Below are 24572 nucleotides of genomic sequence, written 5' to 3' on the forward strand. Positions count from 1 at the left end.
TAGTCACCAACGGAGAGACCCCTAAAGGGTTGAGACTGATCCCTACTCAATAGTCACCAATGAAGAGACCCCTAAAGGGTTAAGACTGATCCCTACTCAATAGTCACCAATAGAGAGACCCCTAAAGGGTTAAGACTGATCCCTACACAATAGTCACCAATAGAGAGACCCCTAAAGGGTTAAGACTGATCCCTACTCAATAGTCACCAATGAAGAGACCCCTAAAGGGTTAAGACTGATCCCTACTCAATAGTCACCAATAGAGAGACCCCTAAAGGGTTAAGACTGATCCCTACTCAATAGTCACCAATGAAGAGACCCCTAAAGGGTTGAGACTGATCCCTACTCAATAGTCACCAATGGAGAGATCCCTAAAGGGTTAAGACTGATCCCTACTCAATAGTCACCAATAGAGAGACCCCTAAAGGGTTAAGACTGATCCCTACTCAATAGTCACCAATGAAGAGACCCCTAAAGGGTTAAGACTGATCCCTACCCAAAAGAGAGTAGTATAGTTTCCATATCCTGAAAAAATGCCATAATTGGACTTCTGATCAGTCAAAAATCCACCTCGCTAGAAGAAATATGCTTAGAACGCACAATTTTTACCAGGCACAATTGACAGCAAATGAACAGAAAGGCTGAAATTCCGATGATTTCTCAGTTGCATATTTGTGGTATCTTGTCATTTTGAACGGTCTGGTTAAACACTTAAATCTCCCGGGCTAGCTATTTGAATAGCTAATATTTAAATATTCACATAACCATTATGTCACGTGGCTAACCCCAACGTCATTCAATGGCCGAAGCTCCTCAAGGCTCGTTCCAAGCACAGACATTGGTGGAACATGTGTAACAGGACTTGCCTGTCATTACAAAACATGGTCAATATCCATGGCAAATAGACAAGATTGCGAAATAACCTTTAGATTCTCAACTAACAATTGGACCTTTGTATAGCTGTCTCATTGTCGTACGAGGCTGGACCAGTACCTTACTGTTAATAACTATGTTAAAAAGTCATCTGAATATAGATTCATAGGTAAGATTTAATGTTTCACATAAGCAGGACCTGGGACCACTTTCAGCAGGACCACTGGATCTTTTAAGGCACTGGTCTTGGAACCACCAGTTCACAAAATGATTTGTTCACCCCTGAAATTTGTATCATTGGCAAAAAGTCTGAAATTGAAAAAGTTGCTGGAGTTGCAAATGTCATTACTATAGGAACGAAAAAGGGTCGGGCCAAGAATTGATCCCTGAGGCACTCCACACTGGATTTGCTTTGGACTTGAAGATTTCCCGCCAACAATTATGGATTGCTGACGTTTATAAAGGTAGCTATGAATCCAGTTCGGCAGTTCACCCCTAATCCCATAGATATGTAACTTATGCAATACTATGTCATGATTGATGGTGTCAAAAGCTTTTTTTGAAATCAATGAATATTCCAACAGTTGTATTTCTGTTTTCCATTCTGTTAGTTAATTCTGCAACAATGTTGACAAGGGCCAAATTAGTGCTGTTAGTAGCTTTTCTGAAAATCATATTGAATATCTGATAGAATTCCATTGGTAAGTGAAAGATTAATAATATGAGAAAGGGGACTAGAAATACAATTAGCTGCATGCTTGGCCAACAAGCAGGTAGTATGTAAGACCCCAAATACAGGAGAAGTGAGATCAAAACTGAGCCTCTCAAAACGAAGAACATGCTAAGTGAGACTGTGTTTGAGACTCTCATTTATCAAATAGACTGTAATTGCAAGCAAACCTGAGATCGTCTTTGAGACAGGTAAATGGTAGCCTCACAACCTAGTATTTCGGCTTGTGTAGTCCAGACAATTTACGTGTAATTCAAACCTCGATCTGTTCAACTACACATACGTGTCTCATTTGTATTCAAAGACATCACTGTTGAATCGTTGTTGTATGCAATGCATGTGGTTTGTTTGTTTGTTTCAATTTGTGCACAGTTGGGCCGAGTGACCATTATTTGTGTCTGATCATGTGCAGAGTTTAGCTAGGTGCATCTGTTGGTCATGCGATGACTTCTGTTGCTGTCCGCTGTTTATTGTTTACATCATACAAGTCTCAAATCCTGTCTCAGATACCGTCTAACATTGGACTTCCTACAAAATGAGAGTCTCAGACTCAGTCTCACTTATGGTTTACATGGGGTCTTATACAACAAGGGATGGATGAGATCGTAACCAAAAACTTTCTTTGTGTCAAGGGATAGTAATTCTTCTGCAACAACTGGTCTAAAAAAGAAGGAGTTGTTGTAGTTTCCTGTGATGAATTGTTCAAAATCAATATCGGATGATATTTTAGATGCTAAGTTAGGACCAATACTTGTGAAATACTCACAAAATGTGTCAGCTATTTTTGTAGGGTTTGTTTCGATATCACCCTTTAGGCAAATGTAACTTATTAGGTGTAGTATTCTTGTTCACATCCCTATTTAAAATTTTGTTAATAACTTTCCAGGTTTTAGAAGAATTGCCCGCTACAGAAGTCAATTTATGATAGAAGTGACGTTTCTTAGCAGCTCTCATGAAACGTCTTCAAATGTTTCTGTAAGTTTTATAGTATTCTTGTAAATCATTGTTCATTGGCGACCGTTTTGTTTTAGAAAACAGAGAGTGTTTCTTTTTTATCGATATCAGAGTTCCCCTTGTCAACCAGGGTTTAGGAAAGACGATTTTCGACCATTTTTCGCATTAAGAGGGGCGTGTTTAGAGGCTATACTTAGGAATTTAGCATAGAATAAATTATTAACTTATTAAGTTGTTTACACACACACACACACACACACAAACAAACACAGACACTTCGCGATGCCTATAGCACAACTGAACCTTATCAATTCAGTTGTTAATAAACTCACTCCAGTTTCAGCAAGTGCAACTTTAATGACAGTGAACAATGCATGGGTTATTACGATGACATCATGACAGTGAGCAATGCATGGGTTATTACGATGACATCATGACAGCGAGCAATGCATGGGTTATTACGATGACATCATGACAGTGAGCAATGCATGGGTTATTATGATGACATCATGACAGTGAGCAATGCATGGGTTACTACGATGACATCATGACAGTGGGCAGTGCATGGGTTATTATGATGACATCATGACAGTGAGCAATGCATGGGTAATTATTACGATGACATCATGACAGTGAGCAATGCATGGGTTATTATGATGACATCATGACAGTGAGCAATGCATGGGTTACTACGATGACATCATGACAGCGAGCAATGCATGGGTTATTACGATGACATCATGACAGTGAGCAATGCATGGGTTATTATGATGACATCATGACAGCGAGCAATGCATGGGTTATTACGATGACATCATGACAGTGAGCAATGCATGGGTTATTATGATGACATCATGACAGTGAGCAATGCATGGGTTACTACGATGACATCATGACAGTGAGCAATGCATGGGTTACTACGATGACATCATGACAGTGAGCAATGCATGGGTTACTACGATGACATCATGACAGTGAGCAATGCATGGGTTATTACGATGACATCATGACAGTGAGCAATGCATGGGTTACTACGATGACATCATGACAGCGAGCAATGCATGGGTTATTACGATGACATCATGACTGAGCAATGCATGGGTTATTACGATGACATCATGACAGTGAGCAATGCATGGGTTATTACGATGACATCATGACAGTGAGCCATGCATGGGTTAATACGATGACATCATGACAGTGAGCAATGCATGGGTTATTACGATGACATCATGACAGTGAGCAATGCATGGGTTATTACAATGACATCATGACAGTGAGCAATGCATGGGTTATTACGATGACATCATGACAGTGAGCAATGCATGGGTTATTAAGATGACATCATGACAGTGAGCAATGCATGGGTTACTACGATGACATCATGACAGAGCAATGCATGGGTTATTATGATGACATCATGACAGTGAGCAATGCATGGGTTACTACGATGACATCATGACAGTGAGCAATGCATGGGTTATTACGATGACATCATGACAGTGAGCAATGCATGGGTTATTATGATGACATCATGACAGTGAGCAATGCATGGGTTACTACGATGACATCATGACAGTGAGCAATGCATGGGTTATTATGATGACATCATGACCGTGAGCAATGCATGGGTTATTACAATGACATCATGACAGTGAAGATTAGGCACATTTATCAGATAGAAAGACTTTAAAAAGCTCAAACATGAATTGTTTTGTATGTTTCAATTAATTGACCACACCATACATATTGAATGCTAAATACAATATTCCAATTTATTAAGTAAGTAACATTATTTCATGTAATCTACTTCCTGTTACTGCTTATCTTGTCTGTTTACACTCAATCCCAGTTTGACTTTTTCTAAAGTGAACACATTGAAAAGAAGAAAAAAACAATATTTCAACATTTACCTCAGCTACTTTTATCAAATTATTAACATTTCAGAGTCATTAATTCAACATACAAGGAGATATTCAATGTTCTGGACCTTTAATCTTTGCAAACTGGTCACTAGAGGATGCACTCACAGATGCTAAATCCAAGAGATTCATTGTTGAAGCTGGGTATTGGTCAGTTGCTAACTACAATGCTATCCTATGTTGTGTCTGTAATCACTGCTGGTTGTGGATACCTCTTGAGTAATACATTTACTTGTTTTGAAGGCAATTTTCCTGTTTCGGGTTTACCCATTATATTTCCAGCTGTCCTAACTTGTCTTGCTTTCTGTAAATGACAACAAGATGGTAATGGTCAAACAAAAGTGTGTAATGGTATAAAGAACAAGTCATTGAGAATGACATAGTCCCCGCTATGATTGGGTTTTAAGGAATTATCACTACTCTGATCACGCAACAACACTTGTGAACCTAAATCAAACAGACTTAGATATGTTGTGTCTGCTTGTTGGACATGGAACATGCCTACAACAATAAAGGATGGGTCGGGTATGGGGGATCGTATCATGAAGAAAATGGATATGCACATGTATGTCATAGAACACTGTCCTAATACCAACTTTGAATGAGATCTGTTCAAGCATGTCTGAGTTATGGCTTTGGACATGGAAAATTCACAAACAAAATGGCTGCTAGGCAGCCATATTGGATCGTATCATGACAACATTGAATATACACATGTATTGTTATAGAACACTGTCCTAATACCAACTTTGAATGAGATCTGTTCAAGCATGTCTGAGTTATGGCTTTAGACAGGGAAAATTTGCAAACAAAATGGCTGCTAGGCGGCCATATTGGATCGTATCATGAAACAAATTGACGTGCATATGTATGCCATTGTATGTTGCCCCTGTACCAAGTTTGAAAAAAATCGGTCCAGGCATCTCCAAGAAACGGCTGTGGACGGACGGACGGACGGACGGTTGGACGGACGCACGGACACACGGACGCATGGACAGACGGAACCCAATCCATAAGTCCCCGTCCCGGACTTCGTCCGGCGGGGACTAACAAGCGACCTATCGGTCAGAATAGCTCCGCTGTTGTTTTTAGTTTAATTTTTTATTTTGGTAACATGTAGAAGTGGTTCAGTTCTTCAGCTCTTCACTATGCAGTTTTGTTTTAGCGATGTAATAAAGTGGTTAGTGGTTTCATATGATGTCTCACTATAAAACACATTTTACACAGAAAGTTGGTAATGTATTGTACTTTTATACCATAGTCACCATTTTATTAAAAAAATCTACTGTTATGAAAAATTACACAAAAATTCAGAAAAATAATGACTGGGAAATGCACACAAGAAAAAGAAAAAAAAAGAGGATTTTGAGGTTGGCTATAAATAATTCCAGTGTCTTACAGCTTTAACCCTGGAAAATTTTAATGATGAATGAAAAGGGATCTAAAATAATTTTGAGGCAATTCGAATTTCAATTTTCTAAGAAATTTACCAAGTCAACAACATTCAACTTGTACTAGTTGTAGTAGACATAACATCGTCTGATATTTTAATTTACAAAGTTTCTTGTGACTGGCGCGTGTCAGTAGACTCGGCCAATTTTTTTTCATCATTCCATTGTATTTAAACCTTGTACTTGACATTTCGCAATATTCATAATTCTCAACAAATTACCTCAACATGCCTCACCTCGCTCGTACTCAAAGCAGTCCCGGTATGATCACTGACTAGTCGTGCTTGCATACGGAGTAATCTGGAACTCGATTCTGACAATTGTCCCTACTATTTGTTTAGAGTCAAGTCAGCAATATAGACTTGTGCACCACCTGTCGTATGTAAGCAGGGCTAACCACTGGCATGACCAGAGAGAACCTTTTCGGATTTACATGTAACACGGGGAAAGATACGAAAAACATAATGCAAAGTCTGAAGCCAAATTAAAGTTGTAATTATTTTAATTATTTTTACCTGCCAAATATTTGCATTTTGGAAATGGCAAGACACGTTCATGTCGTTTAACTTTACATGTAAACTGTCGGCCAATAAACAAAGTTTGGTCGATTCACATTCGGCAGTGATACTGCTCTTGCATAACTTCAACCGCATGCCAAGGCATGCCTTCCTTACGCGAGTTGTCTTCATTATGGTTCACTGTCACTCCAAATTGCACAACAATATAGAATTAATCACAAGTGACAAGATACAGTATATCTGAAAACATCAAACTTTTATAGTGGGTCTGAAGTGTGATTTTAGTGAGTACCAAGAACTCCCGTGTAGTTGCTGTGGAAAATCGCCCGGACGTCAAACGAGGTCAGCTTCAGCTTCAGCTTCCGGGTCAAATCAGTCATTTTCTACCGAAAATTCTTGAACGGTCCGGACTGTTACACAACGATCCTACTAAATTTACTTGCCATAGTTATTTAAAACACATAAAAATCCACCTTTTTGTGGAATTTGTAAACTTTCCGGTCCGTATTGAGGAAACTATGAGCATGGAGGGTTATACTTCCATGCTATGAGCGAAAAACTGGGTCGAAATTTCAGGGCCTCAAGTATGTGTCCCGAATTCGTCGGAACATCGGTATTCCTAAATGTAATGCCAAAATTTATTTTGCTGGCACAAAAGAAGAGATATCAGTTGAGGTTTAGGCGTTTTCAGTATCTAAAATGGGGAACTCTAGTGAAAGTTACGGCGAGTTGAAAATACCGAAAAATAAGGCCCGTGAGCAGCCATTCAAAGTGTCGCTATCTGGAGCATATGAGGATAGATTATATGCAAATGAGGGTATTGCGGACTGGCTGATTATGTAGAAGGGGTGCAAAATTTGGATTTGAAGTTTACAACCCTGTTTCGAACAAACACTTGTCATTTGGGCGCATAATGCGTAGAATTATGACTATAGCACATATTACATTGCTTGGTTGACGTCAATAGTGTCTTTTGAAAAGTGGCAGTTTACTTCAAGTCTAGTCGACTGATTTCCAATATGGCGTCGGTCACAATGCTCATTAACATATTCATTTTTTCTATAAATTACAAGAAAAAAATCATAAAAAATAAAAATGAAGATGTGCTGACTTGAAATTAACAAATCTGAGTAAGCTACCCCCTGCGCATCAACACACCAGATATCAAAGCAATCTGACAAATAGTATTTGAGGAGATGATGAAAATTTCATTTTTTGAAAAAAATTCATAAAAAATTGAAAATGGCACAGATCAACTTGGCATGAACAAATCTGAATAGCCTCCCTCAGTTTTGAAATGTGTACTTACTTACTTGTATAAACGAATGGTAGTCTTGAAATGTGTACTTACTAACTTGTATAAACCAATGGTAGTTTTGAAATGTGTACTTACTTACTTGTATAAACCAATGGTAGTTTTGAAATGTGTACTTACTAACTTGTATAAACCAATGGTAGTTTTGAAATGTGTACTTACTAACTTGTATAAACCAATGGTAGTTTTGAAATGTGTACTTACTAACTTGTATAAACCAATGGTAGTTTTGAAATGTGTACTTACTAACTTGTATAAACCAATGGTAGTTTTGAAATGTGTACTTACTAACTTGTATAAACCAATTGTAGTTTTGAAATGTGTACTTACTAACTTGTATAAACCAATGGTAGTTTTGGAATGTGTACTTACTAACTTGTATAAACCAATGGTAGTTTTGAAATGTGTACTTACTAACTTGTATAAACCAATGGTAGTTTTGAAATGTGTACTTACTAACTTGTATAAACCAATGGTAGTTTTGAAATGTGTACTTACTTACTTGTATAAACAATGGTAGTTTTGAAATGTGTACTTACTAACTTGTATAAACCAATGGTAGTTTTGAAATGTGTACTTACTAACTTGTATAAACTAATGGTAGTTTTGAAATGTGTACTTAATTACTTGTATAAACCAATGGTAGTTTTGAAATGTGTACTTACTAACTTGTATAAACCAATGGTAGTTTTGCAATGTGTACTTACTTACTTGTATAAACCAATGGTAGTTTTGAAATGTGTACTTACTAACTTGTATAAACCAATGGTAGTTTTGAAATGTGTACTTACTTACTTGTATAAACCAATGGTAGTTTTGAAATGTGTACTTACTAACTTGTATAAACCAATGGTAGTTTTGAAATGTGTACTTACTAACTTGTATAAACCAATGGTAGTTTTGAAATGTGTACTTACTTACTTGTATAAACCAATGGTAGTTTTGAAATGTGTACTTACTTACTTGTATAAACCAATGGTAGTTTTGAAATGTGTACTTACTTACTTGTATAAACCAATGGTAGTTTTGAAATGTGTACTTACTAACTTGTATAAACCAATGGTAGTTTTGAAATGTGTACTTACTAACTTGTATAAACCAATGGTAGTTTTGAAATGTGTACTTACTAACTTGTATAAACCAATGGTACTTTTGAAATGTGTACTTACTTACTTGTATAAACCTATGGTAGTTTTGAAATGTGTACTTACTAACTTGTATAAACCAATGGTAGTTTTGAAATGTGTACTTACTAACTTGTATAAACCAATGGTAGTTTTGAAATGTGTACTTACTAACTTGTATAAACCAATGGTAGTTTTGAAATGTGTACTTACTAACTTGTATAAACCAATGGTAGTTTTGAAATGTGTACTTACTAACTTGTATAAACCAATGGTAGTTTTGAAATGTGTACTTACTAACTTGTATAAACCAATTGTAGTTTTGAAATGTGTACTTACTAACTTGTATAAACCAATGGTAGTTTTGAAATGTGTACTTACTAACTTGTATAAACCAATGGTAGTTTTGAAATGTGTACTTACTAACTTGTATAAACCAATGGTAGTTTTGAAATGTGTACTTACGTACTTGTATAAACAATGGTAGTTTTGAAATGTGTACTTACTAACTTGTATAAACCAATGGTAGTTTTGAAATGTGTACTTACTAACTTGTATAAACTAATGGTAGTTTTGAAATGTGTACTTAATTACTTGTATAAACCAATGGTAGTTTTGAAATGTGTACTTACTAACTTGTATAAACCAATGGTAGTTTTGCAATGTGTACTTACTTACTTGTATAAACCAATGGTAGTTTTGAAATGTGTACTTACTAACTTGTATAAACCAATGGTAGTTTTGAAATGTGTACTTACTAACTTGTATAAACCAATGGTAGTTTTGAAATGTGTACTTACTAACTTGTATAAACCAATGGTAGTTTTGAAATGTGTACTTACTTACTTGTATAAACCAATGGTAGTTTTGAAATGTGTACTTACTAACTTGTATAAACCAATGGTAGTTTTGAAATGTGTACTTACTTACTTGTCTAAACCAATGGTAGTTTTGAAATGTGTACTAACTAACTTGTATAAACCAATGGTAGTTTTGAAATGTGTACTTACTTACTTGTATAAACAATGGTAGTTTTGAAATGTGTACTTACTAACTTGTATAAACCAATGGTAGTTTTGAAATGTGTACTTACTAACTTGTATAAACTAATGGTAGTTTTGAAATGTGTACTTAATTACTTGTATAAACCAATGGTAGTTTTGAAATGTGTACTTACTAACTTGTATAAACCAATGGTAGTTTTGCAATGTGTACTTACTTACTTGTATAAACCAATGGTAGTTTTGAAATGTGTACTTACTAACTTGTATAAACCAATGGTAGTTTTGAAATGTGTACTTACTAACTTGTATAAACCAATGGTAGTTTTGAAATGTGTACTTACTAACTTGTATAAACCAATGGTAGTTTTGAAATGTGTACTTACTTACTTGTATAAACCAATGGTAGTTTTGAAATGTGTACTTACTAACTTGTATAAACCAATGGTAGTTTTGAAATGTGTACTTACTTACTTGTCTAAACCAATGGTAGTTTTGAAATGTGTACTAACTAACTTGTATAAACCAATGGTAGTTTTGAAATGTGTACTTACTTACTTGTATAAACCAATGGTAGTTTTGAAATGTGTACTTACTTACTTGTATAAACCAATGGTAGTTTTGAAATGTGTACTTACTAACTTGTATAAACCAATGGTAGTTTTGAAATGTGTACTTACTTACTTGTATAAACCAATGGTAGTTTTGAAATGTGTACTTACTAACTTGTATAAACCAATGGTAGTTTTGAAATGTGTACTTACTTACTTGTATAAACCAATGGTAGTTTTGAAATGTGTACTTACTAACTTGTATAAACCAATGGTAGTTTTGAAATGTGTACTTACTTACTTGTCTAAACCAATGGTAGTTTTGAAATGTGTACTTACTAACTTGTATAAACCAATGGTAGTTTTGAAATGTGTACTTACTTACTTGTATAAACCAATGGTAGTTTTGAAATGAGTACTTACTAACTTGTATAAACCAATGGTAGTTTTGAAATGTGTACTTACTAACTTGTATAAACCAATGGTAGTTTTGAAATGTGTACTTGCTAACTTGTATAAACCAATGGTAGTTTTGAAATGTGTACTTACTAACTTGTATAAACCAATGGTAAGCTTACAGAGTGTACATGTACTGGCTTGTGTGGTACAATGCAATAAATTGTATTTTTTGAACTGAAGGACTAGGCTATAGTTGTAAATGGACTTTAGAATTACAATTTCACCTCGACTAACATACTGTACATTACAACTTATGATGTCCATTATATGGGAATCATTTTGGTAGCTATGCTACATTGTATGCTATGTTATGTTATGTTATGTTATGTTATGTTATTATTCATTAAGGTGTCCTATGTAGACTTATTAAATTATAAAATACTTAATAAAAGTTACAAAAAAATAGTGCCAATGGCACTGTAGCACAACTGTACAATTTTTAAAATTCTTTATCCACTTGCTGAGCCATACTAGGTATAGATATTCATTTGCTGAATGATTATTCAGTTGCCTATCCAGCCCTGATGTTATCTTTGCAATATACGCAATCATTTGGCTGTTGCTATGGGCATGGTCATGTTGCTAGACATATTTGCATACATTTTTTGAATGTTCGTTCAATTGTCTATAATACCTGATGTTATTTTTGCAATATACATGATCATATGACTGTTGCTATGGGCATGGTCTTGTTGCTAGGTACATTTGCATAGCTTTTTTGAATGTTTATACATTTGTCTATTAATCCCTGTGTCTTTGCAATATACATGATCATTTGGCTGTTGCTAGGCACATTTGCATACATTTTTGGAATGTTTATTCTGTTGCCTATTAATCCCTGCTGCTATTTTTGCAATATATGTGATCATTTGGTTGTTGCCATGGGCATGGTCTTGTTGCTAGGCACATTTACATATACTTTTGGAATGTTTATTTAGGTGTCTATTAATCCCTGTTGTTATCTTTGTAATATATGCGATCATTTGGCTGTTGCTATGGCCGTGGTCTTGTTGCTAGGCACATTTACATACATTTTTTACGAATGTTTATTTAGCTGTCTATTAATCCCTGTTATCTTTGTGAAATACACAATTGTTTGCTGTTGCTATGGGCGTGGTCATGGTTGCTAGGGATATTTGCATACATTTTAGAATGTTTATTCACTTACTCACCAGATGTTGTTATTTTAGCAAAATATTCTGGCATTTGGTTTTGCTAAGGGCATGTTCATCGTTGCTAGGGCCAATTGTGTCAAAATATTTTGAACAAAATCTGCAGAATATCACTTCTAGAAATATCTCATCAAATTTCAGTCTCATTGACAGAGTAATTTTAGAGATATAAGTTTTTGACAAAAAAATCACATTTTTACACCTAATTTGTATATCATGGATGAGATCATTATATGCTTAATATATCTTCATTTATACACCCCCAGATGCATCCCAATCTGCTCAGTAGTTTTGGAATTAAAGATTTTTGACCAAAAAGACAAATTTCTAGCCAGAATTTGCATATTAGGGCGACCCTATTTATTTTTCTGTTTCTCATCTCCTGACCGACCCTAATTTGCAGCTCCGACATCAGAAAAACAACAACTTTTTTTATTTCCGACCGACCCCTCAGTTCATCTTAGCAACATGGCAAGATTGTAAAGTTCAAACGAACATCAAATGTTCATCATGGCATCTACCCCCTTGTCACATCAGAGCAGCATGTGTCTTTCATGGCTGAAGTCATTGAGGTTGGAGGGACAGGGCTCGAAATTAATGCCAGCCAAGCATCCCGGGCTGCCAAATCTTCAGGCTGGACCGGAAGATTTTTGAAAGACCTGCCCAACTGGGCCAGTACATTTTGCTGCAATGTAATAGCTCAGAATATTTCTATCATTTTCAAAACTATGCTTAAAATTGGTAAAAGGCATATTGCATTCCTCAAAAAAACAATTTTTTGACCAGATTTTAGCTTTACATCAGTTGTATCATCGGGGAAATGACCGACTCCGTAATGGTAATGTGGAAGACGTTCTTTGTTCATTGAGCATGTGCAATAAATGAAATTGTCACAGCTTCACGCAGCATAGGCTCACAATGTTTGTTACAAATTACAAGCTTAAATTGTGTCATAAACACATGTTTCAGGCATGGATGTTACAAAAATTGTACAAAATGACTGACAAATCTTTATTTACACACACCTAAGAACGTTCCCATTAAATTTAAGACCAATCTGCCCAGTAGTTTTTGAGTTTAAGTTTTTTGCCCAACAATCACATTTTTTGACCAAAATCACATATCTGTGATGTGATCATTTTGCTTTAAAGAATTTCAACTAGACACAAAAAGTAATGGACCCACCAAATACCGAGGCAATCGGTGTAACGGTTTTTGAGTTTAAGTTGTCCACACACACACACACACACACACACACACACACACACACACACAGACGGACGGACAGACACCACACACTGCCTATGGCACTACTGAACATTATCAGTTCAGTTGTGCTAAAAAAGAGCCACATCCAGCCCTCTGGGTGTATTGGACACAAAGAATATCAAATTAAATACATAAATAAATAAATAATTATCACATACATTTTAATTGTAAATAAAAGTTTTCCTATAGTTAAATGCTTCCTGTAAAAAGTTGCGACATTAATGGGAAATTTTTTCATTAAATGTTGTAGTTTATCGCTTATGTGCATATGACTGAAGTTTGTTGTTAAAGTTATTATTTTATCCAGTAATGCTTTCCAAGATCCCTGTATAGATTACAATAAAACATAAAGTGTACTTCATCCGCTGGTGAATTTTGGCAAAAGTCACATTTCCCGTCTTCGACTTCCAAGATTGCAAAATCTGTCTGTTTCTGTTTTAAGTCTAAACAGAGCCATTATGGAGCATTTTGCCAATTTTTGGACTGCACATTCCTCCTAATAAATCATTTTCTTTTCCCATAATTTTTTTTGAATGTAATATACATGTATGCTCTCAAGTAGGGTGTTGTCATTATTTCTGATTTCAATTGGTTGGCATGAACATTTCTTAATAATGCAATTGCTTCATCAGTATATGTAGTTATTAGTTCCAAGTTGAGGAATTTATGTTCTAACCCTAATTCAAAGAAAATGTTAAGCACATCATGACACCATATTTTTGATTCATGAAATAAGGTGAAGTCCAATCGAAACACTGATTTTGTGATCCTGTAATCTGAAACACTGATTTTGTGATCCTGTAATCTGAAACACTGATTTTGTGATCCTGTAATCTGAAACACTGATTTTGTGATCCTGTAATCTAACATCTTCAGCAGCCTATTCTAACCTATCCTATATCTTCATTAAAAGCTAACTTAGGTGCAAATTTAGGCACCCCATAAAATATTGAATGACCCTATTTTGAATATAATCAGTTTTTGAAGTTGTATCTCATACCTCAGCTGCTGCTGCACATTTTTGAAATGCTGTGATTTCTTTGTCACATTTTGTATCATTGTAATCATGGAGTCTCCAGCATGACATAAGGACTGACATTTCTTGTATACAGGTTGCACCTAATAGAGAAACAGATACATGTATTCCACATAAATCAATGTATAATCCACAAAAGAAGAGAAAATGAAGATGTGTATGGTCAAGATAATCTTCAACTCTTTAAAGTAGTAGCTTCACTTTAGAAGCAAATATAAATTGTGACATACAAGTATTATAAATTAATGTATGATTGTATGGGGTGAGATCACTGCCAAATTACAATTCCTTTATGTATTTTATCATTATTTAACGATGTTATCATTATTTTATCATGGTTTTATCACTCATTGACGATTGACATGTCATTGTGTACTCACTCTCTATGACTTTAAAAAGAAGCATTAATTCTATAACAATCCCAGTGACAGTTTATTTGAAAATGTACCGAACCATGATCAAACTCGATTCACTTCATTCACCTCTATCATGGTTACTAGTGTGATGTCTAGTTAGAAAACGCAAAAGCATGAATTTTGATCTAAATTGGATATAAAATCTACCAAAAGATAAATTTTCAATCATCTACCCCAGATATCCCTAAACTCATGTTCTTTGTAGAAGTTTTGTAGAAGTTTATTATAGCAATGTCTGTGGGTACTTGTACATGTACTTTGGCATTCACGGTGATAACGCAATATTGTAACCTCATCTTATAGCTTTGTTTCAACACAACTCGCATAAATGTCTGGAATGTTGTCATGACACCAAAACAGTACACCTTCTTTCTTCAAATTGGCATAGACTATAGTTGTCTCTCTTGCATGATGAGGCCAAACAAAAAAAATTGTGTGGTTCCTATTACATGGTCTTGAAAATAAGGGTAGGTAGGTAGGGATTTTTTTTTTTTTTTAAATTTCTATTTTGCAGGTATGGACGGGGTTGAAAATACAACTAGCAACTCAAATATATATGTACAGAGCAGACATAAATTCACAAATCAAATTATTTTTTATTTCTTTTCATATGATAATTCAGTAATACAGATTCCTTCACAATAACACTGACCAGTTGGTTTTACTGGCCTGCAAAATAACAAAATCAACATCTAACTCTGAATGTTATTTTTTCAGGTTCATACATTTCATGCACATTTATACATTATATTCTTCACTTCAACGTTTCTTTTCTAATGGGCGTTAAACAACTGAATGGTTCCCATTGTCTTTACAGGTAGTACAAATAGGTAAGACTGTTTTGTAGCGCTTCTTTAGTTCAGCATCAACTTCAGCTCCAACATCACCACAGTGGTAACATACATCTTTTCTTCCAATATCAATCCAGTCCTCTCTTCTCAAACAGATCTACCAATGAGTTATATAATTCTTGTTTTTTGGTCAGTGAAACGCCACTACAGACAAGAGAAATTAAATGGACATTTATTAAAAATACTTTTCACTCACCCACCTCAAAGTATTACGAACATATATACACTCATAGAGTTAAAGCTGGAGTTATTTTTGAAGTAAAATTGAATATTCAACCTCGCATGCCTTAATTAAAAATTTGTGCGCAAAAAGTCTGACTATTGCGCCTAGCCTGTAACGACGTATGAAAATAGTGGCATTATAGAATAAAAAACCCAAACAAAACATTCCAAAAATCACGTCACGTTTACCCACAACAAATTCATCTTCCCTTACAATGTCTTATTTTTCCAAAAGAATGGCACAAAAAATGCTTCGAAACAACGAAAGAACAGAGTAAAAAAACCCAAAACAACGGAGTAAAAATAAAAACAAACGAACGGAGTAAAAATAAAAACAAACCTTGAAGAGGGTTTCTTCCAAACAAATTCCCGTCCACCTGCCATTAGTATTTCAATGCATTCACGGCTTTCGTTGTGGTTTCCTCAACAATATCCTCCATTTCACGAGAAACAGGTTCTCGTTGACATTGAACTCGTACGTATTTAATACTAAAGTTCTGACTGACGGTGCCGAGTTGAATATTGCTTTGAGTAACTTCCATCCACGGGCCATTCATTGAACTTGAACATTCAATATGAATCTGGTAAGATGTGCATTCCGAATAACCTGGACGGTGGTCTTCTAACAATTGCTCAAATGTCCTGTCTGAGTTAACAGCAGTCAGTACAGATTTTTGCTGAATGTGGTCGTATCCTATTCCTGCGAAAACACGCTGTGTTCGCACTAGCTAGTGGCCATTTTTGTTTTTAAAGCATGGATGTCGTAACTCTCGCCCGAAATCTTGTGCTTTGCGAGATTCGTAAATTTCCGATTTTCTTTCGGGTTTTCGGTATTTTTCCCGAAACCTTGAATAAAAAGTCGGCAGTCGGGGGTTAACAATTAGGGTCGGTCGGGTAACCAGAACCACACAATTTTTTTTGTTTGGCCTAATATAAATGTATCTGTAATGAATGAAATAATTTTTGACAAAACTGGCCATAGTACCCTCACTGAAACATAAATGTTTCACGAAAGCATCAATAACATTTGTTCTTACTGGGATATGTGTAGGGCTGGAAAGTATATTTTATGACTATACATGTAGTTACCTGACATCCACCAAACGTTTTTTGTGTGTCATAATTGACTTATTTTAAATTTTTTGAATATTTCATATTTTTTTAAAAATTGTATATTTTGTTGACAAATTGAACGAACGCTACGTTCGGAAATAATTTAGTGTGCTGTCATTGGTTGACGTTGGCATCATACAAAATATTTAAGTTGCATGCAAATGAACACTTCCAAATATGGTTGATCGGTCAGACTGTACAAGAGCGTGGTGAAGGTGGCCTGGGACCATGGGTTTGAGAAAACGGTAGTAATAAGTTTTTTACCAAAATTGAGATATTTTTAGACCTAATTTGCATATTGCCAATGGGATCATCATGTTGTGAATTCAGGTAGACAGAATTGAAAGCCATAGCAGGTAACATTTTTCATTCACAGTTGCCCCGTTTTGTTTCGTTTCGTTGAATACCATAAGCCAGGTCCAACGAAACGAAACAAAAATGAAACATGGCAGCCATGAATATTACAAGACTGTTAGGGCATATGTACCTACTGTGGCCTTCTCTGTTCTCCTCACATTTGTCTTTGGTAATTTGGAATTTAGATTCATGTAACATATTTTGCTGAATACCATAAGCCATATCTCAGTCCACTACATGCATAGTGGTCTGAGGCCATCACTTCTTCAAATTCTTGGCTCGCTGTTTTCCACTCTCCTTGATTTTCAACTTTGGTTTTTGGCATGCATTATCGTGGTGAAAATCTAAATTTCAGTAGTGGTAGGGTATATAGAACTTTGTAATAACTTCACTGTTTCAGTTTATAAGCTCAAATTGAGCGTGTGAGTGTTTTTACGACATGTTTTAGACCCTCATGGAAGACGCCATGATAATGATGATCTTTGATCCTATTGTGTGTTTTTTATACATTAGTAAGACAATCTGATTAAAATCCGATGTGGTGAAAGCGGCTAAATGCTTTATTTATCTCTATTTCCATCGTTTTGTGTCATTTGTTTTTGTTCTGAGTGATCGCCACCTCCCGTACAAAAGTCCAATCAATTAGTATTTAAAGCAAAATTGACAAATATGTCAAAATAATCTACATGTATGGGCAAAACTTATCAATAAATGTCCTTTGACACCGATGTTTTAGTGACACCATATTGTCTGACCGTAGTATCATTTTGAGTGATACACTTTAAGAAGTGTATTGTCATTTTGGTGTCGTGAAATGACCCCTTAACAACTGTAATATGTTAACAATTTCTACTGCAGGTGGGGGTGCCTCTTCATGTATATCTCCCCATCCACATGTCCATACATGCCCCATGTTCAGTATTTTAGAATAAGAAAGTGAGCATTTAGTATTTGGTATATAGTATTCAAGGATGGATAATTGTATATCACGTTAGGGTTAGCATTAGACCTATCTTTCATTTTCTCCTGAATTCACCATAGGGGACATTTTGATAAACAAACACAGCACTTTAACTGTTATTTGAAAATGCATTTTAATCAATTTGTCATCTTCATTATAAAAACTTTTCAGAATTAAATTATAGGATTAGGAGCACTATAGTTTTTGCTACATCTGAATGTAGTAAGGGAATCCATAAAACCATTGAAAATAACATACAATTAATTTGTATTTGATTTGAAATGTATTTGATTATACACACACAGTTTTATTAGAGGTTGTACTGCAGGTTGTAATACCATTTATAATTACATCTAAAAATTGGGGCCAAACACTATTTTTAACAAAGGGACCAGACATGGGAGTCCAAAATGTCGGATTTTTAGGCAAAGATGGAAAACAGTATTTAAAAAAAAATAAAATAAAAAGACTGTCATTGTGTCAATATTTTATAAAAATACAAAATTCCCCAAATAACGAAGTCATTATCATTCTCTAAGCACACCTATACTACCTGAAATTTTAGGAAATTAATCTAGAAATCGACCCTAACCTTTTTGAAAACTGATGTAGTGTATTGCATTACATGTCAGAAATGTGTTTTTTTATATATATAGGTTCAACTGTACATCGTTTCGTGGAACATCTCCACCTGACCAGACAAAAGAATCGTAACTATCCCGTATCTATGCATTTTATTACCAACGATCACAGTGTATCAGACATGTCTATTTCAGGAATTTGTAAGGTTTCTGGTGATGAGAAAGTATTGACTCAGAGGTTAAAGTAAGAAGAAATCAATTTCCGTCTCGGAATGCTGGAACCCCTTGGAATTAATAGATTATTCTCGTCATTCCCAATCTAATCAGTTTTTTTTTTAATTTAGGCGTGTTCTATTGGGTTCTGTTTGGTACGTGCGAATATTAGAACTTTTCACACTCATAACCGTTTATCACGGATTTAATAACAAGTTCCCTTTCAGTAACATCACTAAGGAAGAACACGATGCTATTTCATCTCTTAGAAAGCGCGATGATATTGTTATTAAGCCTGCTGATAAAGGCGGAGCGGTAGTTGTTTGGTATAAAGATCTGTATGTAGCTGAGGCAGAGAGACAACTTTTAAACACAGATTTTTACCAGGAATTGGAAGGTGATACTACAGAAGACGTGCAACGCGAAATTATGGATATTGTTAACGCTTTTACATTACTGGGACAAGCCATTAAAGAAGCAAGTCCACTTGTTATCAAAGAGTACCAATATTTACACATGTGATGATGGGCTCTTACATAACACAAGTAAACAGTGTAGTTCACAGCGTAAGATCATTTCTAAGGAGTGGGTCAATACGGCGTATTCCGGTTATCGAACTTCCGGTTGTTTCGCAGGAAAGTATCGCGAGAGGGCGCACCATATCTGACAAAGTGAGGGCCAGAATTTTCGTCATGGCATCTAATAGTATGGCGATGTATGAAGCTGTCAACAAAATGGGCGTAAAAGAACTCCGTGCATTCATAAAAGAGTGGAAAATTACTACTTCTAAATCTACTAGATATCGCCAGAAATGCTGTCAACCTTGGTCTTGAAACACTAGAAAATGATAATTTTCTGAGAGAACGGAAGAGGAGACGAATAGTGGATGTCAAGCATCAAAAGATAGAACTAATCGACAGCGGAAACATTGAAAGTTGGACGGAGGACCTTCGAAATATACCCGATGTAGACATGATAAACATATTTCTTTACCTTACTGGTGTCTGTTGCTTGACAAAAGAACGATTAGAAAATTACAAATCTGACAACAGCTTCCAATCTGATTAAAATCCGATGTAGATGTTGGCTGATCGTTCATTGCTATTTTACCTTCGTTATTTTGCCTGAATTGACCTTCTTGGTACATGTTTACATTTTTTAGCTTGCCTGATCGCCTCCTCTACGATCAGGCTAAAAAATGTAAACATGTACCAAGAAAAATAATATCAGGCAAAATAACGAAGGTAAAATAGCAATGAACGATTAGCCGACATCTACATCGGATTTTAATCAGATTGAACAGCTTCCAGCTACAGTCATTGCAATATTGAGAGTTCGGTCGACAATTACCAAGCCACATGTTTATATTGTAACTGATGTCGCCGCATACTTAGGCCTTTCTTGTTTATTAGAACATTGGTGTAGCACCACGGGTGAAATCATAAAACTTCCGGAAAAAAACATTTCATGTACTGGTTATAAGTTGGCATAAACATATTTGTATTGATATACTCATCTTTACTATCACACTTTGGTTAGCTTGCTATTCTTCATTCAGGACCATCAGTGTATAAAAAACCCCATTGAAGTCGGCAACGAATCATAAATATTGTTATTGTGATTGATGTACCACACCGCCCACCCCTTCAATGAATCGGCCTTCCATGTAACGTTTACGTGGTTCACTCATCATACCATGTCTTATACCGATCTGATTAAAATCCGATGTAGATGTCGGTTGATCGTTCATTGTTATTTTGCCTGAATTGACCTTCGTGGTTCATGTTTACGTTTTTGTCCTGATCGGTAGAGGAGGCGATCAAACATGTACCACGAAGGTCAATTCAGGCACAATAACGAAAGTAAAATAGCAATGAACGATTAGCCGACATCTACATCGGATTTTAATCAGATTGGTTTTATACAAGCTGCAATAACTGTAGCGAATATTGTGATTTTGAGGGTTCTTTCCTCTGTTTTTGTACCTTTTTCCGTTCCGATGTTTGACTGGAAGCAATCGCTACAATTTCTCCAACGGTAACGCAAATGGACGAGGTCACACTGAAAACGTGAGTTTTCCTCACGGTCGAATTGCAGAGCCAAACTTACGCGAAATATTAGGAGAACAAGAGGTTAATTTGCTATTTCGTTATTTGATGGGCGATAATGCAATATTATAGCGTAAAGTTACGGGGAATGACAGAAAATCTTTAGTCAGTGGTTACGATGCCTATAGACTCTATGCTTTGCAACAATGCTCTACAATTCTGGCCCTCACTTCCGGTTCTAAAACAGCGCCCCTAGTGGCCAAACAATCATATCTTTTATCTTTTCGGGGCTTCTTCGATAACCGGAATACGGCGTATTGAGGCAAACCTTATCTCCGTCTTATATCAGTTGTTATCAATTTATTAGGCTATTATAAGTAACACTACAAACAGCTTTAGAGATGCAAACAACTTTTATGACACCCGTTTTCGTCAGGCAAGCCCGCGGGTTTGTTGCACTTGGACCGTTAATGGCTTGTGAATGTCATGATATCCGCTGGCGAATTACCAACAGAAGCACGCAACCTTATAGTCCGTCAACCAAGGACAGCCGTGTTTAATCTACTATCCAAGATACATAAGGTTAATATTGAGATGACCTTATAATGGGGATTGAGCATAGCGCCCTCAGTGGCAATTATGTACGGTTGGAGCAGAGCATGCTGGGGTCTGGTGTCTGCCATATTGTTTTGTATCGTTTGATGTCTGTGTGTGTCGTCGTCTATGTAATAAAGCATGTACATGATGTAGATATTCCTGTGTCGTCTCAATGGTGGCAGCGGTGTAGAAAATGGCCAAGAAGTTAGAATATTTTACTGGAGAGGAGGATAGCGAACTTGAGCAATGGCTGGACAGATTCGACGCAATAATAGAAGCGGAAGGCAAGGAACAAAAGGCTGCTGCTGTTATCCGCACATGTCTTAAAGGTGATGCTGCCGTAGTGGTCCAGTCTATGTCAACAGATGACAGAAAAGATGTTGCGAAGATAAAAGACGAGTTAAGAAGTAATTTCAGAAGGAAGAAAGACGAACTGACAATTCAAAGGGAATTTCATAGCCGTAAGCTAGAACCAGGGGAGAATATCGGAAGGTATGTACGCTCACTGAAAAGGTTAGCAGCTGAAGCATTTCCAAAATGCATTGGTAGTGGTCTCGAGTCCATCATTAAAGGACAGTTCATCGCTGGCCTGCCAAGTGACTTGTGTGAACAATTGTCAACAGCTCTCCATTATAAAGTTGCTGAAACCAGTCTTAATAATGTCATAGAATTTTCAACTAATTGGCAGAAACATCAAACAAAGGAAGTCACTGAGAAAACTGTTCAAGTATCACAAGTCGAAGCTAATATGAACAAAATTGTTATAACAGCTGTAGACACTGCAGTTAAAGATTTAGAAGAAACTATCTCCACTATGGTTGAAGCACAGATAAACCGTGTGTATCGGAACTCAAACTACAATAGGGGTAGAGGTAGAGGTATGCCTCCAAATAGGAGGGTAAACAGAAATAGTAGTCAATGTTATGAGTGTGGTAAGATAGGGCATTTTTGGAGAAACTGCCCACAGAGAATGGAGTGTTATAGATGTCACCGATTTGGACATAAAGCAGCAACTTGTACTGGTGTATACCCAAACTAGATAGGGGTCAAGGTGGTGGCCAGTCCTTGGTCTCAGAGAATGGTATGGCCATGAGGGGAGTTGAATCTGATCGTTTTCAAGGTGAGGGTATCTGGGGGAACCCGGTACTGTCTGACTGGGGCCTTACAGCTCAGGTATCACCACCTAAACAACAGTTCAACTCTGTACCTCAAGTTTTAACAGCTATACATACCAAACCATGTGGTGACCAGTATAATGTGATCGGAACAATAAACGGTGAAGAAACTACCATGTTTGTTGATTCAGGTTCCCAGATTACAATAGCTCGAGCTGATTTGCCAATCCTACGTAAACTTCAACTCAGTCCTGTGCTAATCCAACCGAAAGCCGTGAATGGAACTACAGTTCATTTTGAGGGTCAAGTACAGGTGAAGCTCACAGTGCAAGGTATTTCCATTGGTTCGACACGTATATATGTCATGTCACCAGAATTCATGCGCAATGAATTCCTATTAGGAACTGACATAATGGAGAAATTGGGTCGTATGGAGATTGATTTTGTGAACAAAAGTGTGAAGTTTAATAAACAGAAACCCTTTAGTAATGCCAACGTATCATTGCCAGAAAGTGATGTTCCTTACTGTTGTCGAGTCACACTGTGTACAAGTACTGTAATACCACCTCGGCATGAAAAGATCTGTCAAGTGCGAGTTCCAGCCCCACCAGGTCAGCGTGGAATTATTGAGCATGATGAGGAACTGTATGAAAAGAAGAAAGTTGCTTGTGCAGCATCGCTAAACACAATAGGTGATGATCAAACAACATTTGTGAGATTGTGTAACCCCCACCCTAACAAGATAAAACTGTATCGTGGATCTCATACAGGACACTTTGAATCTACATGTACCACAGCTGACGCTGCAAACATTGCACAAATCACTGAGAGACATAATGACCTACAACAGAAAACTAGTGAGCAACCACAAGTAACTATTGAATCAATGGTAGCCAACACAAAGGTAAATGAATCGAGAAAACAGGATGTGTCTAACCTCCTAGAGAGTCACCGAGACGTCTTCTCATGGAATGGGGAGTTAGGAAGAACAGATTTGATTCAACATGATATTAATACGGGTGATGCACATCCACTGAGGTCCTGAGTACGTAGAACTGGGTTTCATGAGAGAGAAAGACTAGATCCAATTATTGACGACATGTTGGAGAGAGATATTATAGAAGAAAGTACTAGCCCATGGGCCAGTCCTGTTATTTTAGTACCCAAGAAGGATGGGTCGATAAGATGCTGTGTTGATTTTCGCAGAGTAAATTCTGTCTCTAAGGATGATGCTTTTCCACTGCCTAGAGTTGACGACGCAATAGACTGTCTCAGAGAGAGTTCATGGTTTAGTGTTCTAGACTGTGCAGCAGGCTATTGGCAGGTTGGTATGGATAAAGACTCTAAAGAGAAAACTGCATTTATAACACACAGAGGTTTACACCAGTTTAAAGTGATGCCGTTTGGACTTAAAGGTGCCCCAGCAACTTTTCAACGATTGATGACGTCCATTTTCAGTAAAGAGATGTCACAGTGGCAGATACTATTAATTTATTTAGATGACATTTTGATATATTCGTCAACAATAGACGAGCATTTAGAGCGGTTGTCGGTGGTCCTTTCGAAACTACGTCAAGCTGGTTTAAAACTGCAACCCAAGAAATGTCATTTTCTCCAGAATGAAATTGAGTACTTAGGCCAACATGTAACACCTGCTGGGATCTCGCCTAGTGCCAGAATTGTTAGTGCTGTGAAACAGTTCCCTAAACCTTCATCAGTGGCA

The 24572-nt window shown here is 36.4% G+C and overlaps 1 protein-coding gene across 1 annotated transcript in view; it reads right to left on the reverse strand.

The window, feature by feature from the left end:
• Window positions 1-4334: 4334 nt before the first annotated feature.
• Window positions 4335-24572, reverse strand: part of LOC144452321 (small ribosomal subunit protein mS37-like) — a 44936-nt gene continuing 24698 nt past the window's right edge. Inside the window, exons 2-3 of the mRNA XM_078143395.1 lie at window positions 14340-14458; window positions 4335-4783 (exon numbers count right to left, since the gene is read on the reverse strand). Of these exons, the coding sequence (XP_077999521.1) occupies window positions 4655-4783; window positions 14340-14458 (248 nt within the window). The 3' untranslated portion in view covers window positions 4335-4654. The remainder of the gene's footprint in view (window positions 4784-14339; window positions 14459-24572) is intronic.

This window comes from Glandiceps talaboti, chromosome 22 (assembly GCF_964340395.1).
Source record: "Glandiceps talaboti chromosome 22, keGlaTala1.1, whole genome shotgun sequence".
Classification (NCBI taxonomy): domain Eukaryota; kingdom Metazoa; phylum Hemichordata; class Enteropneusta; family Spengelidae; genus Glandiceps; species Glandiceps talaboti.